This window comes from Haliotis rufescens, unplaced genomic scaffold (genome assembly GCF_023055435.1).
Source record: "Haliotis rufescens isolate VD_foot unplaced genomic scaffold, xgHalRufe1.0.p SCAF_8, whole genome shotgun sequence".
Taxonomy (NCBI): Eukaryota; Metazoa; Mollusca; class Gastropoda; order Lepetellida; family Haliotidae; genus Haliotis; species Haliotis rufescens.
Window position 1 is genome coordinate 8923231 of NW_025964372.1, and position 19850 is coordinate 8943080.

General features: G+C 37.0%; 1 protein-coding gene across 1 annotated transcript in view; it reads left to right on the forward strand.

The window, feature by feature from the left end:
- LOC124125993 (cubilin-like) overlaps positions 1-19850 on the forward strand; it is a 90151-nt gene that overhangs the window by 33837 nt on the left and 36464 nt on the right. Inside the window, exons 31-52 of the mRNA XM_048389179.1 lie at positions 13-282; positions 807-896; positions 1113-1382; positions 1680-1772; positions 1919-2212; positions 3683-3775; positions 4056-4343; positions 4604-4696; positions 5032-5256; positions 6033-6122; positions 11361-11612; positions 12239-12340; positions 12519-12788; positions 13337-13426; positions 13661-13930; positions 14227-14319; positions 14466-14759; positions 16230-16322; positions 16603-16890; positions 17151-17243; positions 17579-17803; positions 18580-18669. Of these exons, the coding sequence (XP_048245136.1) occupies positions 13-282; positions 807-896; positions 1113-1382; positions 1680-1772; positions 1919-2212; positions 3683-3775; positions 4056-4343; positions 4604-4696; positions 5032-5256; positions 6033-6122; positions 11361-11612; positions 12239-12340; positions 12519-12788; positions 13337-13426; positions 13661-13930; positions 14227-14319; positions 14466-14759; positions 16230-16322; positions 16603-16890; positions 17151-17243; positions 17579-17803; positions 18580-18669 (3966 nt within the window). The remainder of the gene's footprint in view (positions 1-12; positions 283-806; positions 897-1112; positions 1383-1679; positions 1773-1918; positions 2213-3682; positions 3776-4055; positions 4344-4603; positions 4697-5031; positions 5257-6032; positions 6123-11360; positions 11613-12238; positions 12341-12518; positions 12789-13336; positions 13427-13660; positions 13931-14226; positions 14320-14465; positions 14760-16229; positions 16323-16602; positions 16891-17150; positions 17244-17578; positions 17804-18579; positions 18670-19850) is intronic.

Below are 19850 nucleotides of genomic sequence, written 5' to 3' on the forward strand. Positions count from 1 at the left end.
TGGAAATTGCAGTCTCATGTAACATAACGCTGACCGACAATGCCGGCTCCATCAACAGTTACTCTGTCTACGGCAATGAGTCCGTGTATGGACATTCCTACAACCACAGCACTCACTGCATCTTCACCATAACGAAAGAAGCAGATGTGGGTCAGACAATTGTCTTTAATCTCAATCAGTTTCATCTGGAAGACCCTGACAACAGCACATCAGTGTGCAATGACTATGTTGATATGAATGGCGAACAGAGATTGTGTGGATACCAATACGGGACTCGCAGCTGTAAGTACAGACCATCCACCTATTTAGCTTTTAGGGACGTTCTGTTTCATGAACACAACCTTGTGATGGTTGCTGTCCAAGTCCCTGCCTTTGGTCGTAAGATACGTGTTTGAAATGCGCACGATACGATAAAACGGTATCTAACGGGACGAGTATGGTAATTTGTTTTTTCTCATAAACGTGTCAATGTATTTTGTACACATCGAAAGAAGATAATGTTTAATGCAGCATGTTAAAACCGCCAACGATTATATAATGTAGAATCAATTGGAATATTTTTTTAATTAACTTCAGAAAAAGTAGAAGACCAGAGAATATCTATATATAGCATCCCATCCTTCCTTAATTATACTCACTTGTCAGTGACAGTTTTGATTTTAGTTGTCTTCAGGAATATTCATATATCATCAAATATGTCCCAATGTATATGTACCTTTTTAATATTCAAGATCACATGTGTTTACGTGTGTACAAGATGTGATGTTACAACTCGTGTCACTATTTGGTTTTCGTTTCTTTTATAGTCAGCTTTGATGGTACATTTGTCGTGATCTTCATCAGTGACAATAGTCAAACAAACAGGGGCTTTAACATCCGTTACAACATCGTTCCAGGTGACTATTTTAATTGATTTTTGAAATATTGCTAAAAAATAATTTTGTCTTTTTAAAAGTTGAGATCTCAAAAGTAAAGTATGTGAAAAAAAGACTACTTTGTCTATTTGTATGTGAAAACATAATTTGCACATTGTAACAACTGAACATCCAATAGTTTGTTTCAATCGTAATATTATCGTTTTTTTTTGTGAAATTGATTAATTTCAATTGCAGATGGTTGTCTCGTCTCGTACAGCGCGACTGAAGGCAATCTTATCAGCCCTATAACAAGCAGTGGTCTGTACCACAACAACCTTGACTGCCGATACACCATATTAACGCCATATGACCTGACCAAGGTCACAGTCACTGTCAATAATTTTGACCTTGAATCCCCTTCGTACAGTTCGAGCTACTGTTACAACGACTATGTATACTATTCAGACGTGTCCTACAGTACCGGGAGGTATTGTGGTGTCATCGCTGCAGGAACCACGTTTACCTGTGAGGGCCATATGTGTTAAAATATTTGCAATATACATATAATTCTACCTGAATGTCTAGTAATATGAAATATATGAAAACATGGCGATTCGGATGAAAACGTGTAATGTAAGTAAGTCTTAAAAATAGACCTCAACTCAGCTGAATTCTCCATGTCGAAAGAGTTCAATTTATTTTGTTTCAAGTTTATAACAGCATTATTCGAAGGAAATACTTCGCTTATTCTCTCACAATTGTCATAATATAAGTACTTAATATACATCGATCTATGTGGCTAATATGATGTTAATTTCTCAGGGTACACAAATACAAGACAGTTTGACATGGTCTTTCATACGAACAACGAGATCAGTAGGCAAGGGTTCAACGTGTCCTACAGGATTGAGGAAGGTATAATTATCTTTTTTGAGATAGAAATGAAATCCTGTTCACAAAGTAATGTTCTCTTTTTTTTGTTCCAAAATACTTTTTCCGTGAATACAGCATGAATCGCATCTTGATGTTAAGGTATTGACCGTCAAAGGTTTTACTTTCAGATCGTTGTGACCAACTGTTTACCGACTCCAATGGCGAAATAAGGAGTCCCGTCTACAGTACTGGTCTCTACAGAAATAATCTGAACTGCACCTATATCATCAGACCTCCAACACAGGGTCCATACAGGTTCAATCTGACGTACTCTCAGTTTGACGTTCAGAGGACGTACTACAACTCCTCATCTTACAGTCTGAGTACATCATGTGGCTACGACTACGTGGAGACCAGGTTCTCAGGACTCACCGGCACCAGCAGACTGTGTGGCAGAATGAGCTCACCAAGAACGTACTTTTGTAAGTCGTGGTAATTTTTCTTGAACACATCCATCTAGTGGGAAATAACAAGCCTGTTTGGTTTAGAATATGTGCCCGTCATACTATTGTCATAAGCAGTAACTAATTTGGATCGGGCTGGTTATGCTGAGTTACTTTATTGAGACACGGCAGGGTAGAACATGACTTATGATGTCTGACACAGACTCGATTAATTACATATCGCAATGATAAAGCTGGAATATTTCTGACTCAGGTATGAAATAACAAATAAACAATCAACATTAAAGAGCGCTTAGAAAAGTCTTAATTCGCAAAAAGGTGAGCGTATAATGTCCCACCACTGGCACCCTTCACAACCACATGCAAGGGCAAGTCAATTGTTCACCTGAAACAAAACAGGAATATGTGGTAGGGAATTGCATCCATTTTGGTCACTGATGCATCAAATTTTGAATTGTCCCCTACATGTCAACATTATGAAAGCGATTGAAATGTTCACATAAAAAGCATGCATGATTGTACCTCAAACGTTGTTTAAATGTAGACACCAAATGCTGTAGCTGCTGGAATATTGCTCTACATAAAGTTGACTGTTCTAAAGTTGAGCACATCTCTCTTGCCATACAGTCTTGCGGACAGCCTTTGCCAATTTTGAATTTGTATTCATTGATGTAAATATGAAACAGATGAGGCAGTTTGAAGGTATTGCTTCACTATTTCAATTTTTACTGTTTGTTTCCGATGTCCAAGAAAACGTCGCACATAGATTTAAAGTCCAATAAAAGAACATAAACGTGTGTATAGTTGTTTGCAAAAGAGAATAACATCTTAAGATGTTGAAATCCTGTAGAAATTAGATGTTTGAGAGCACAGGGTTTGAGAATGGGAGGTTGAGCCTGCAAACTTAAACCAGGTCAATTACAGTAGAATATTATGTTATACTGCCGAGAAAGGTATGTCCTTCAAACCAAGAAGCATCTATGATATTGTATACAACCTAACAATTTTTCCGACGTTTGTGGCGTTTGTATCTGTGTTGTTCTGTTAAGAAAATAATAAGATAATATTAATATTACCTTGACGTTGATTCTAGGTGTGTCAAATGTCACACATCATTGTTATCTGACAGTGTCGCAGCAAAACTCTATGTTTGTCGATATATAATATGCCACTGATCACACGATTTGAGAATTCATTTGGTTACACCTATTCTAATATTGGCATGCTGCGTGCATTGAAGTACGGACACATGATAAGTTGTTTTGTTTCATATCTCCCCATCGCTTCTTTTCATGAATATATTACACGTATGTATTGTGTAACACTGTAAACTTCAAACCATGCATATGATTTTTTCCTGCATAATCTAGATGAACATATTTGCATCTACATCCTGAAGGGAATTCTTCAAGTTGGAACATATTTCACAAATACTAAACTCCCCAATTTTTTTGTACCAGTTGGTTATCATTCATTTGCATATTTCAGATAACACACTTGGTGGCGATTTTGCCATTCACTTCGTCACTGATAGATCTATCCTACGACGTGGATTTGTGTTGGATTATTCATTTGAAGAAAGTGAGTGTCCATGGCATATTGAAATGTTTGTGATCATGTCGAATCCAAATTATTATGTACAAGAAACACTTTGACATTGAACAACATCCAAGTGCTACTTATATATATGTGTAATGTTATTGCTGAAGTGTTCGTTCAATATTCAAAAACAACTGAGAAATAAACAGTTCATATGTTCATCATATTCAACATGAAGACCTGTCTGATAAAATATCTTATGTTATATAATTGAAACACAACCTGGAGTCGTAATTTGAAGACTAAACCACTTCCTCTGCAGACAGCTGTGTCCAGGTGATAACAGATGCTCAAGGGGAGATCCAGGTCCCTGGCGATGGCAGCGCAACCTACTCACCTAACCTCGACTGTCTGTTCACCATCAGGCCTCCAGCAGGTGGGGCATGGATTGTTAACATTACTCTTGAGGAGTTCGACGTGCAGAGATATTATAACTCCTACAGTAACAGTTTCTCCACCTCCTGCAGCATGGACTACATACAGATACTCTACGATGGCTACTTCTCCTCCAGGATGTGCGGAACGAGGACATCACCCATATCATACATATGTCAGTACCACATTCAGTACAAAACGGTTCAGTCGTTATCGGCGAGAGATGTAATCTTGTATTATAATAATTGTATTCCAGAAGTAAAACATATTAATATTAACGATTAATAAAACTACCATATCACTTATATTAACTACAAAATGTAAATTATTAATACCCGATGTGAGTATGTTCCTTATAGCTTGTTTTTAAAAGGAGCAAAGCATGTTGTCACGTTAAGAGTGTTAAAAAAGAAGTATTTTACTCCATTATTTCAGACAACATCTTTGAAAGTGACCTGAACATCACCTTTCACAGTGATAGTTCCACTGAGAGGAGTGGACTCAAAATAACCTACACGTACATAAACAGTAAGTAGCTTCAAGGTGATGGGACCCATAACCCATGTTCCAGTAAACTAGAGGCATGTTCTGTTCTGCAATGTAGGAAAGGTTCACAAGTATACATGCATAGACATAGATTAAGTATAGTAGCTCAATATTGATCAGGTTCACTTGTTATGTTTTAAGAACATGCGCAAGGGCTAAATCTGAGTAGAACCGTATTAAGTCCAGGAACGGTGACATCTTGACAGGTACATGTATCCTGATTTGTATGAAGATTATATTTTTATGTTATATTCCATGTGAAATAATCAATCGACATAGTACTGACAAATGTAAATATAAATATATTAACATTTCAGATACCTGTGTGACGGACCTCGACCAGAATACTGGTACAATCCGCAGCCCTGTGACTGAGGGTGGGGTGACCTACCCAACAGACACCTTGTGTATTTACTACCTCGACCTGGGAGATTCCCTCAAGACTGTTACTTTCACAGTCAGGGTCTTTGATGTAAACTGTAGTGATTCCTTCACCGTCCATGATCAGCGTTTCTGTGGAGACAGGATGCACCAGACGTCCTGTGAGTAGTGAACCCATATGGTTTCAGTCGTTGATACAATTGGTGCATATGGTTATAGATACTGACATTATGTAAAGGTGGCTCAACAGGTTTGATCAATGAAACAATGACAAGCTTCAATGAAACAAACTAAAGATTTAACTTGTGTAATTGTCCACTGTATATTAAATGAAACCAAAGAGTGAGATCTATTGAAGAAGATATATTTGATATGCTAAGAAAGTTAGAACTCATTTTGGAAAACGGGAGCAAAGATTATCATCATTGTTGTATAACGTTGTAGATTATTTTTGAATGAACAAACGTAATGCTTCATCGACAAACCATTGAGTATTGTCTCTTGAAATAACGTTCATCTGAATGCATGCATATACTTTAGCCCCGTTAAAAAATGTTTTGAGTGTGGGTTGTTCCATGCCCACGTTAGATCAGACTGTAAAGCATATAAAGTAATAAAAACGATTCCTTGGTTGCTCTTTTTTCTCCGGTAATATCATCAAACCACTTGAACTCTGTTATAACAACCCATATGGGACTTTCAAGACCAGTGATGCGAAGAAAGCTCTGAAGGTTTGTTTGCGAACAAGCTGTTTAAAGAAATACGCGTCTGCAAAAAACCCTACTTATTAAACGTCGATTGTAATCATCTGTATTAGTTCTGTCACATCTTCACATCTTACTCTGGCTTGAGATGCAGTCTTTTGTACCACAGTCTATTTTATTCTCTTAATGTGATGTTTGGTGATATTTTCTGGATATTATTTTCCTTTATATAGTCAACCTGACTGGGAGGATCAACATCACCTTCGTGTCTGATAGTGCTGGGACAGGTCGAGGGGTGGATGTCGACTACCATGTGACTAACTGTGAGTTCTGTAAAAATATAGACTTGCGTACCATTGAACAGGATCCATGTCTATGATGACATATAGTCCCTTATATCTATAAATAAATATATAATCGAGCAGGATATACATACGCCTACACGAACATTTATTAAACAACTTAACCAATGTCCCCTTTCACACATGACATAACTCGGTTGCTACCAGTATATTGCCATGGTGTGTTGAATTCAGGGAGTGAACAACCGCATATTCATAGATGATATATTGACATATGTTAAAGACATAATTTGTGAACAGCCACACACATATACCAGTATTTAAAGGGGATATATTGACGAATTTGGAAGACAGGAATTGTGCAACACACACACAAATAAACAAACAAAAACACACACACACACACACACACACACACACACACACACACACACACACACACACACACACACACACACACACACACACACACACACACACACACACACACACACACACACACACACACACACACACACACACACACAGTCTGAGTCTGAAACTGATATAAAGAAGATGATGGCTAAACGTGGACTTTATTATTTTATTTTATTATATATATATATATATATATATATATATATATATATATATATATATATATATATATATATATAATGATGATAATATATATATATAGTAATAATTAAATAAGTGGAGTAAGATTGAACACAGTTTTAATAGGCTAGCGCTTTCAACTCGTACCACGTACGAGTCTCATCAGGCCATAACTGAATAACGGACATGAAGTAGTAACATATAGTTACGTGACGTCATAACATTTAGGAAACTATGACGTCACAATACCAAGGTGACAATGGATAAATAACTTACGCCTTTACATTTAACTTAGGCGCGTATTTATGAATGAAATGTTGCTCTTTTTGAGTGAGTGAGTGAGTGAGTGAGTATGGTTTTACGCCGCTTTTAGCAATATTCCAGCAATATCACGGCGGGGGACACCAGAAATGGGCTTCACACATTGTACCCATGTCGGGAATCGAACCCGGGTCTTCGGCGTGACGAGCGAACGCTTTAACCACTAGGCTACCCGACCGCCCTGCTCTTTTTGAAACAATGTAGGTTCATGATAAGAATTTAGTTATATAGCGGATAAACTAAAAAGTTGCCGTTTCCACATGCTTTTAAATGTTCACTGAGTGGATTCGTGCGGTTGTGTGGCTGCTTTATTTGTGAACGGTGAAGATTCATTCTTCTTTTTAATTTAACTTCTGTCTTTCGGATATACTTTTCATTGCATCCACTACAAACAATCAAGTAAATAACATTTCTAGTATCACAAGTCATATTTTGTTTTACAGTAAATTTAGTGTCCTTGGTAATTTTGCCTGAACAGCCTATAATTATATTGCTGCAAGTTAGGCAACGTTTGTCACCGCACTGAGAAACCTGTGGAGTGATGACAACAGAATCAAATTTAGAACTTGTCAAAATCCTTCTAAGATTTTTGGGTTGTCTTTGGCTGTTGATAATTTTGTATTTGCTCAATATCTTCTCCATTTTAATACTTTGATTCAAAATAGGCATGTATCGTTGAACCATGGATAATGTCTTTTCATGATTAGGGTTGAAGGTAGATACTATAGTTAAATTATTCCCCATATTGTTTTCTTCAGACTTTTCTCTCATTTTTAGTTGCTTAATACTTAGCGCCTTCTGTATGCTATCTTCAATTAGCTTTGCGGGAGTAAATTTTGATGCAGTAGGAAACTCTTAAGTTCAGCAAGGCGAGTAGTTTTAACATCATTCCCGGAAACAATGGTACAAATACGTAAGGGATATTTCGTTTTGTATGATACGGGTGACATGATCCAAAATCCAAATATTGGTGCGTATCAGTAGCTTTATAAAAGATATCAGTTTGTACAAATCTCCCAGATATTAAATTGATTCTTACATCGAGAGAGGTTAAACTGGATTCGCTTTTTTCCATAGTGAAATTGAGTGACGCATTAAGTGAATTTAAAATTTCATGAACAGCGGTGAGTTGACTTTCACTGGTTTTCAATATGATAAAACAGTCGTTAAAAAACCTTTCCATGTCATTGGTAATAACCAACTTCAATGCATCAATGATAAACTCATCCGAAAATCTATTTGATATTTCATGGCGGTATTCTTTCATCCAGTATCTGATAGCTTCAAGTCCGAGCTCAGTTTCAATATTACTATACAAACTAGCAAAACATCAAAACTAACTAACATAGATCCTTCCGGTAGTTATTTCTGTTGAAAATCCCGAAGATTTACCATTTAGACCAATTGTGGGAGGACCCGAGAGCTGTACTCTGCGTCTTAGCAATTTCATAGATATTATTCTTAAGCCTTTATGTAAACATGTAAAAAGTTTTCTCAGAGATGACATTGATTTTTTATGTAAATTACCTACTGAGGAACCGGAAGGATCTATATTAACTATAGTATCTACCTTCAACCCTAATCATGAAAAGACATTATCCATGGTTCAACGATACCTGCCTATTTTGAAACAAAATATTAAAATGGAGAAGATATTGAGCAAATACAAAATTATCAGCAGCCAAAAGACAACCCAAAATTCTTAGAAAGATTTTGACAAGTTCTAAATTTGATTCTGTTGTCATCACTCCACAGGTTTCTCAGTGCGGTGACAAACGTTGCCTAAGTTGCAGCAATATAATTGAAGGCTGATCAGTCCAAATTACCAAGGACACTAAATTTACTGTAAAACAAAATATGACTTGTGATACTAGAAATGTTATTTACTTGATTGTTTGCAGTGGATGCAATGAAAAGTATATCCGAAAGACAGAAGTTAAATTAAAAAGAAGAATGAATCTTCACCGTTCACAAATAAAGCAGCCACACAACCGCACGATTCCACACTGTGAACATTTAGAAGCATGTGGAAACGGCAACTTTTTAGTTTATCCGCTATATAAGCTTAATTTTGATCATGAACCTACATTGTTTCAAAAAGAGCAAAATTTCATTCATAAATACGCGCCTAAGGTAAATGTAAAGGCGTAAGTTATTTGTCCATTGTCACCTTGGTATTGTGACGTCATAGTTTCCTAAATGTTATGACGTCACGTAACTATATGTTACTACTTCATGTCCGTTATTCAGTTATGGCCTGATGAGACTCGTACGTGGTACGAGTTGAAAGCGCTAGCCTACTAAAACTGTGTTCAATCTTACTCCACTTATTTAGGAGATAAACATACTGTGTTTTCAATGTAGAGCTAGGTTACCTGTAGATTTAACCCAGCTAAATTGAATTTGAAACCGAACGCGCAGCGTGAGGTTTCAAATGTTAAATTTAGCACGCTAAATCTACAGGTAACCTAGCTCTACATTGAAAACACAGTATGTTTATCTCCATTCTGCCATGACTAAATAAAACGCGAACTCTTTGGGTGTTAGCAAATATACTGAGTGAAGCGGCATGGGTTGAGTCCAGTGTTATCGATCTGAATTACGGAATCATCGAACAAAATATGGCGCCATGTATACTCAAGCAGTTTGTTTACACCGTAATACTTCACTCGAACATATGACAGGCATTGAAAGCATATAAGCACGGCAACTTGGTAAGCTAACATGAGGTGGGCATCCGTAAAGAAAACAAAGCAAGCTTTGCAAGGCTATCGCTCTACATCGCGCGTCACCATTATGACGTCATATCGCTCATTGTGACGCAAAAGCTATGACGTCACAGTCGTATATAGAAAAGCGCCAAAATTCCAAGCTCTCTGATGTCTCCAAATCCTAAATACATTCCCTTTGTAGATTTCTATCGTGTTTTCTGCACGAAATGCATTGCCACACATCCTTTGAATATTGTAGTAACCGCACCTGTGCATTTTGTAACCTGTAATTGTAGATATAATTATTTAAATATGCCTACCGACAATGACTGACAAAAGTACTATTCTGTGAATATCAGCTTCCGCGGTGATGCTGTTTCTATCAGAGGGGGTTTATTGTGATTTAATAGCCTCTGATTGACCAATCAGAATCGAGTCAATTCCAAATTCATGGTAGAAATATAGAAAACTAAACAAGCTCCCGTGTAAAACCAATTTTATGAAACGAGTGAATAGTTGTGGTATCTGACGAGCGAAAGCGAGTCAGATACCACAACTATTCACGAGTTTATTAAATTGGTTTTACACGGGAGCGAGTTTAGTATTTTATTTATTACTGGCCATTTATAACGTTTTTAGAATTATACTGTTGAGTGTGAATAGGCTGACACCTACACGATCCACGTCATAGTCCAACTGAGTTTAACACAGTAATACTTCAATTACGTCAAAAGTTGAAACGTATGAATTTAATACCATCCAACGGTCCACCTTTAGAATTCAGGCGTCCGTTCCACAAAATTATCGTAGCGTTAAGATTATCGCAACTCATATACTTTAACTTAGACCAACGAATGTCGTTGCGCTACCGTATGATCGCCTTGTGGAACGGGGCCTTGCACCTCAAAGTTTACAATCACGTCACAATACCCGATGACGTCATTTGTGGAATTTTGTTGCAAGATCCTTCGGCGAAACAATGCCATGTGACGTCAACCTAGCAAACAAGGTTGCTGGGGTCATCGCGTGTGCATAAGCTCCTCTCAGTGATCTATCATCTCCACACGCAATGTCGTTGAATAAGCAAAGGGATGTTGAGAGCTTTCAATATTTGTTCGTGAAACGTGTTCCGAGAGTACATAAGCACGCGTTTTGGTATTACACAATGTGTAATACAGCTGTATGTTTATTAAACGGGTGATCTCTTCACGGGCAAGTAATAATTAATTTTTACTATATTGTGCCTGAGAGTTAGAACTTTACTGTGCTTTATATATATATATATATATATATATATATATATATATATATATATATATATATATATATATATATATATATATATATATATATTAAATACAAATGTCCAAAGATGAGCTGTATAATTTACTCAACCGGTTTCACGCATGTGATTTTCAAGAGTACACACACACACACACACATATATATATATATATATATATATATATTTACCTGCGTTGAAGACGTTAACAGCAGGTTAAGGGTAAGCAGAATTCTGCCACATTTATATGGACGTTTGGGTAGAATATTCATGCCTTCCACTTTGAGTCATGATAAACCCGCGTGGTCATTGCAACTTCTGTTGTATTCTGTGATCCTGATGTTGCAGACACTTGTGACAGAGTTTATCATGGAACGTCAGGCAACGTCGACTCATATTACTTGTCGAATATGATTTTGGCCCAAGACTTGGACTGTGAATACATCGTTCGTCCCCCATACTACCCCTTCCTCATGACAATGTACTTCAGTCCATTCTATATGCCGTACAACTTCATGAACAACAACGGCACTTGTTCTGGCAGCTATGTTGAGATCGGTGGCACACAGTACTGCGGAACGGTTTACGGAGAATATAACTGTAAGTACAAAATTGAATGTCTCAATATGAAGATAGTACTGCAGTTGGGTGTTGGTCGTGGAGTAGTCCCGGGCTCTGATTCTCTGATTCGTTAAAAGTCAAAGTTCTTAAATCGAATTCCTCTCTTACATTTGCCATGAACGTCTTTCAACTTGTTATTTAAAATTTTCTCACCGTTTTCTTTACATTTTCAATGATATCACTAGATTGATATACAGGTGATTTATCGGCTTGAACATGAGTTAACTGGGATAGCTGGATGATTCTTCGCTGCAGTAACAATTATTTCCTAATTATTTCTGTATCGATTTATTTATCTATCTATCTATCTATCTATCTATCTATCTATCTATCTATCTATCTATCTATCTATCTATCTATCTATCTATCTTTTTATTTTTTAATTATTTATTTACTTATTTATTTATTTATTTATTTACTCACTTATTTGTAGGGGATGGGATACTTTTGGCTTTTCATTTGCTCTGTACATATCGTTCGGTGGAAACATGCCAATTACAAGTACCAAAGTAAAATATAATATTTAAGCAGATTCTTTGTTTACGCTTTTAAGATATGCATACATGCAATACCAAATTCATCAATGTTTTTGATATTCTTTACAGACACATCGACGAATCGCGACCTCTCTATGAGGTATCACCACTCTGTAAGCTCGGACACAGGGAGAAGTGAAGGCTTTCACATTTTTTACTACATAAGGCCTGGTAGGTATTGTACACGTATGTAGGTGTGTATTCTATTTAAGAAGACAAGGTTGCACAAACGTAAATACTTGAATATGTTTGTAATATATACAATTACAATCTTTCTTTCCATTACCCTGCCTTTCCTCTCATGTTATGAGTACATCTCTCACAAATAAATCCTGTTTGGAAATTGCAGTCTCATGTAACATAACGCTGACCGACAATGCCGGCTCCATCAACAGTTACTCTGTCTACGGCAATGAGTCCGTGTATGGACATTCCTACAACCACAGCACTCACTGCATCTTCACAATAAAGGGGGATGACGATGTGGGTCAGACAATTGTCTTTAGTCTCAATCAGTTCCACCTGGAGGACCCTGACAACATCACATCTGTCTGTAATGACTATGTGGATATAAATGGCGAACAGAGATTGTGTGGATACCAATACGGGACTCGCAGCTGTGAGTACAGACCATCCAACCATTTAGCGTTTCGGGACATTCAGATATAACAGTTTCATGAACACAACCTAATGGAGGTTACTGTCCGAGTCCCTGCCATTGATCGTCAGATACTTGTTTGAAATGCACACGATACGATAAAACGGTATCGTATTTGTTTTATTCTCATAAATGTGACAATGTTTTTATTATAAAACTTATAACATGCAAAGTTGAACATTATCTTCTCGAAAGAAGACAATAGTTAACTTTGCATGTTATAATCGCCAACGATTCCTAAGTTATTAAATATGGGAATAATGAATGTTCCATGCATCAGCTTTAGACAAAACAATTGAATAACATTATATGTCATCCCAATGTTACTTATACATCAAAAGTCATTGGTCCAGGGTTTGGTAGTTTCGAATTTAGCTTAAAAAATAATATTCCGTTAAATGTGCCTCAATATATACTAGTATTTTACTAATTTTTCTTCAATATATACGATCACGTGACATATATATGTTTACGCGATGTAACAACGCCGTTCTGCATTTCTTTTTTAGTCAGCTTTGATGGCACATTTGTCGTGACCTTCATCAGTGACAATAGTCAGACAAACATGGGCTTCAACATCCGTTACAACATCGTTCCAGGTGACTATTTTAATTGATTACAAAAATCTTACAAGACAGAGAATTTTGTCTTTTTTAGAAAACTGAGAACTCTAAGGTAAAGTATGACGATTGTGTTAAATACTTGTCTATCCGTATGTGAAAACCTAACTTGTAAGAAGTGAACATTCAAAAGCTTTTTCGATGTGTAAAGAAAAGTTTGTTTCAATCATAATATTATCTTTTTTGGGTGAAATTGATTAATTTCAATTGCAGATGGTTGTCTGGTGTCGAACACCGCGACTGAAGGCACTCTTATCAGCCCTATAACAAGCAGTGGTCTGTACCACAACAACCTTGACTGCCGATACACCATGTTAACATCCTACACCCAGACTAAGGTCACGGCCACCGTCAACAACTTTGACCTTGAATCTCCATCTTACAGTACGAGGTCGTGTGACAACGACTACATATACTTCACAGACGGGTCCTACACTTCCGGGAGGTACTGTGGTGCCATCGCTGCAGGAACCATGTTTACTTGTGAGGGCTATATATGTTTATCTTTTTACAACATGTAGATACTTTCACCCGAATATCTGGTCACATAAAATATATGAAAACACGACGACTCTGATATAAAATGTAATGTAACGAAGTCTTAAAAATAGAACTCAACTCAGCTGAATTCTCCATGTTTCAAATGTATTACAGCATTAAACGAAGGAAATACTTCGCTCATTCTCTCACGATTGAGTTCTTCTATTGGAACCATTTTCATAACATATGTACTTAATATACAATGATTCCTGTGGCTCATATGATGTTAATTTCCTCAGGGTACACAAACACAAGAGAGATTGACATGGTCTTTCATACAAACAACGAGATCAGTAGGCAAGGGTTCAACGTGTCCTATAGGATTGAGGAAGGTATAATTATCTATTTTGAGATAGAAATGAAATCCTGTTCACAAAGTAATGTTCTCTTTGTTTTGTTCCAAAATACTTTTTCCGTGAATACAGCATGAATCGCATCTTGATGTTAAGGTATTGACCGTCAAAGGTTTTACTTTCAGATCGTTGTGACCAACTGTTTACCGACTCCAATGGCGAAATAAGGAGTCCCGTCTACAGTACTGGTCTCTACAGAAATAATCTGAACTGCACCTATATCATCAGACCTCCAACACAGGGTCCATACAGGTTCAATCTGACGTACTCTCAGTTTGACGTTCAGAGGACGTACTACAACTCCTCATCTTACAGTCTGAGTACATCATGTGGCTACGACTACGTGGAGACCAGGTTCTCAGGACTCACCGGCACCAGCAGACTGTGTGGCAGAATGAGCTCACCAAGAACGTACTTTTGTAAGTCGTGGTAATTTTTCTTGAACACATCCATCTAGTGGGAAATAACAAGCCTGTTTGGTTTAGAATATGTGCCCGTCATACTATTGTCATAAGCAGTAACTAATTTGGATCGGGCTGGTTATGCTGAGTTACTTTATTGAGACACGGCAGGGTAGAACATGACTTATGATGTCTGACACAGACTCGATTAATTACATATCGCAATGATAAAGCTGGAATATTTCTGACTCAGGTATGAAATAACAAATAAACAATCAACATTAAAGAGCGCTTAGAAAAGTCTTAATTCGCAAAAAGGTGAGCGTATAATGTCCCACCACTGGCACCCTTCACAACCACATGCAAGGGCAAGTCAATTGTTCACCTGAAACAAAACAGGAATCTGTGGTAGGGAATTGCATCCATTTTGGTCACTGATGCATCAAATTTTGAATTGTCCCCTACATGTCAACATTATGAAAGCGATTGAAATGTTCACATAAAAAGCATGCATGATTGTACCTCAAACGTTGTTTAAATGTAGACACCAAATGCTGTAGCTGCTGGAATATTGCTCTACATAAAGTTGACTGTTCTAAAGTTGAGCACATCTCTCTTGCCATACAGTCTTGCGGACAGCCTTTGCCAATTTTGAATTTGTATTCATTGATGTAAATATGAAACAGATGAGGCAGTTTGAAGGTATTGCTTCACTATTTCAATTTTTACTGTTTGTTTCCGATGTCCAAGAAAACGTCGCACATAGATTTAAAGTCCAATAAAAGAACATAAACGTGTGTATAGTTGTTTGCAAAAGAGAATAACATCTTAAGATGTTGAAATCCTGTAGAAATTAGATGTTTGAGAGCACAGGGTTTGAGAATGGGAGGTTGAGCCTGCAAACTTAAACCAGGTCAATTACAGTAGAATATTATGTTATACTGCCGAGAAAGGTATGTCCTTCAAACCAAGAAGCATCTATGATATTGTATACAACCTAACAATTTTTCCGACGTTTGTGGCGTTTGTATCTGTGTTGTTCTGTTAAGAAAATAATAAGATAATAATAATATTACCTTGACGTTGATTCTAGGTGTGTCAAATGTCACACATCATTGTTATCTGACAGTGTCGCAGCAAAACTCTATGTTTGTCGATATATAATATGCCACTGATCACACGATTTGAGAATTCATTTGGTTACACCTATTCTAATATTGGCATGCTGCGTGCATTGAAGTACGGACACATGATAAGTTGTTTTGTTTCATATCTCCCCATCGCTTCTTTTCATGAATATATTACACGTATGTATTGTGTAACACTGTAAACTTCAAACCATGCATATGATTTTTTCCTGCATAATCTAGATGAACATATTTGCATCTACATCCTGAAGGGAATTCTTCAAGTTGGAACATATTTCACAAATACTAAACTCCCAAATTTTTTTGTACCAGTTGGTTATCATTCATTTGCATATTTCAGATAACACACTTGGTGGCGATTTTGCCATTCACTTCGTCACTGATAGATCTATCCTACGACGTGGATTTGTGTTGGATTATTCATTTGAAGAAAGTGAGTGTCCATGGCATATTGAAATGTTTGTGATCATGTCGAATCCAAATTATTATGTACAAGAAACACTTTGACATTGAACAACATCCAAGTGCTACTTATATATATGTGTAATGTTATTGCTGAAGTGTTCGTTCAATATTCAAAAACAACTGAGAAATAAACAGTTCATATGTTCATCATATTCAACATGAAGACCTGTCTGATAAAATATCTTATGTTATATAATTGAAACACAACCTGGAGTCGTAATTTGAAGACTAAACCACTTCCTCTGCAGACAGCTGTGTCCAGGTGATAACAGATGCTCAAGGGGAGATCCAGGTCCCTGGCGATGGCAGCGCAACCTACTCACCTAACCTCGACTGTCTGTTCACCATCAGGCCTCCAGCAGGTGGGGCATGGATTGTTAACATTACTCTTGAGGAGTTCGACGTGCAGAGATATTATAACTCCTACAGTAACAGTTTCTCCACCTCCTGCAGCATGGACTACATACAGATACTCTACGATGGCTACTTCTCCTCCAGGATGTGCGGAACGAGGACATCACCCATATCATACATATGTCAGTACCACATTCAGTACAAAACGGTTCAGTCGTTATCGGCGAGAGATGTAATCTTGTATTATAATAATTGTATTCCAGAAGTAAAACATATTAATATTAACGATTAATAAAACTACCATATCACTTATATTAACTACAAAATGTAAATTATTAATACCCGATGTGAGTATGTTCCTTATAGCTTGTTTTTAAAAGGAGCAAAGCATGTTGTCACGTTAAGAGTGTTAAAAAAGAAGTATTTTACTCCATTATTTCAGACAACATCTTTGAAAGTGACCTGAACATCACCTTTCACAGTGATAGTTCCACTGAGAGGAGTGGACTCAAAATAACCTACACGTACATAAACAGTAAGTAGCTTCAAGGTGATGGGACCCATAACCCATGTTCCAGTAAACTAGAGGCATGTTCTGTTCTGCAATGTAGGAAAGGTTCACAAGTATACATGCATAGACATAGATTAAGTATAGTAGCTCAATATTGATCAGGTTCACTTGTTATGTTTTAAGAACATGCGCAAGGGCTAAATCTGAGTAGAACCGTATTAAGTCCAGGAACGGTGACATCTTGACAGGTACATGTATCCTGATTTGTATGAAGATTATATTTTTATGTTATATTCCATGTGAAATAATCAATCGACATAGTACTGACAAATGTAAATATAAATATATTAACATTTCAGATACCTGTGTGACGGACCTCGACCAGAATACTGGTACAATCCGCAGCCCTGTGACTGAGGGTGGGGTGACCTACCCAACAGACACCTTGTGTATTTACTACCTCGACCTGGGAGATTCCCTCAAGACTGTTACTTTCACAGTCAGGGTCTTTGATGTAAACTGTAGTGATTCCTTCACCGTCCATGATCAGCGTTTCTGTGGAGACAGGATGCACCAGACGTCCTGTGAGTAGTGAACCCATATGGTTTCAGTCGTTGATACAATTGGTGCATATGGTTATAGATACTGACATTATGTAAAGGTGGCTCAACAGGTTTGATCAATGAAACAATGACAAGCTTCAATGAAACAAACTAAAGATTTAACTTGTGTAATTGTCCACTGTATATTAAATGAAACCAAAGAGTGAGATCTATTGAAGAAGATATATTTGATATGCTAAGAAAGTTAGAACTCATTTTGGAAAACGGGAGCAAAGATTATCATCATTGTTGTATAACGTTGTAGATTATTTTTGAATGAACAAACGTAATGCTTCATCGACAAACCATTGAGTATTGTCTCTTGAAATAACGTTCATCTGAATGCATGCATATACTTTAGCCCCGTTAAAAAATGTTTTGAGTGTGGGTTGTTCCATGCCCACGTTAGATCAGACTGTAAAGCATATAAAGTAATAAAAACGATTCCTTGGTTGCTCTTTTTTCTCCGGTAATATCATCAAACCACTTGAACTCTGTTATAACAACCCATATGGGACTTTCAAGACCAGTGATGCGAAGAAAGCTATGAAGGTTTGTTTGCGAACAAGCTGTTTAAAGAAATACGCGTCTGCAAAAAACCCTACTTATTAAACGTCGATTGTAATCATCTGTATTAGTTCTGTCACATCTTCACATCATACTCTGGCTTGAGATGCAGTCTTTTGTACCACAGTCTATTTTATTCTCTTAATGTGATGTTTGGTGATATTTTCTGGATATTATTTTCCTTTATATAGTCAACCTGACTGGGAGGATCAACATCACCTTCGTGTCTGATAGTGCTGGGACAGGTCGAGGGGTGGATGTCGACTACCATGTGACTAACTGTGAGTTCTGTAAAAATATAGACTTGCGTACCATTGAACAGGATCCATGTCTATGATGACATATAGTCCCTTATATCTATAAATAAATATATAATCGAGCAGGATATACATACGCCTACACGAACATTTATTAAACAACTTAACCAATGTCCCCTTTCACACATGACATAACTCGGTTGCTACCAGTATATTGCCATGGTGTGTTGAATTCAGGGAGTGAACAACCGCATATTCATAGATGATATATTGACATATGTTAAAGACATAATTTGTGAACAGCCACACACATATACCAGTATTTAAAGGGGATATATTGACGAATTTGGAAGACAGGAATTGTGCAACACACACACAAATAAACAAACAAAAACACACACACACACACACACACACACACACACACACACACACACACACACACACACACACACACACACACACACACACACACACACACACACACACACACAGTCTGAGTCTGAAACTGATATAAAGAAGATGATGGCTAAACGTGGACTTTATTATTTTATTTTATTATATATATATATATATATATATATATATATATATATATATATATATATAATGATGATAATATATATATATAGTAATAATTAAATAAGTGGAGTAAGATTGAACACAGTTTTAATAGGCTAGCGCTTTCAACTCGTACCACGTACGAGTCTCATCAGGCCATAACTGAATAACGGACATGAAGTAGTAACATATAGTTACGTGACGTCATAACATTTAGGAAACTATGACGTCACAATACCAAGGTGACAATGGATAAATAACTTACGCCTTTACATTTAACTTAGGCGCGTATTTATGAATGAAATGTTGCTCTTTTTGAGTGAGTGAGTGAGTGAGTGAGTATGGTTTTACGCCGCTTTTAGCAATATTCCAGCAATATCACGGCGGGGGACACCAGAAATGGGCTTCACACATTGTACCCATGTCGGGAATCGAACCCGGGTCTTCGGCGTGACGAGCGAACGCTTTAACCACTAGGCTACCCGACCGCCCTGCTCTTTTTGAAACAATGTAGGTTCATGATAAGAATTTAGTTATATAGCGGATAAACTAAAAAGTTGCCGTTTCCACATGCTTTTAAATGTTCACTGAGTGGATTCGTGCGGTTGTGTGGCTGCTTTATTTGTGAACGGTGAAGATTCATT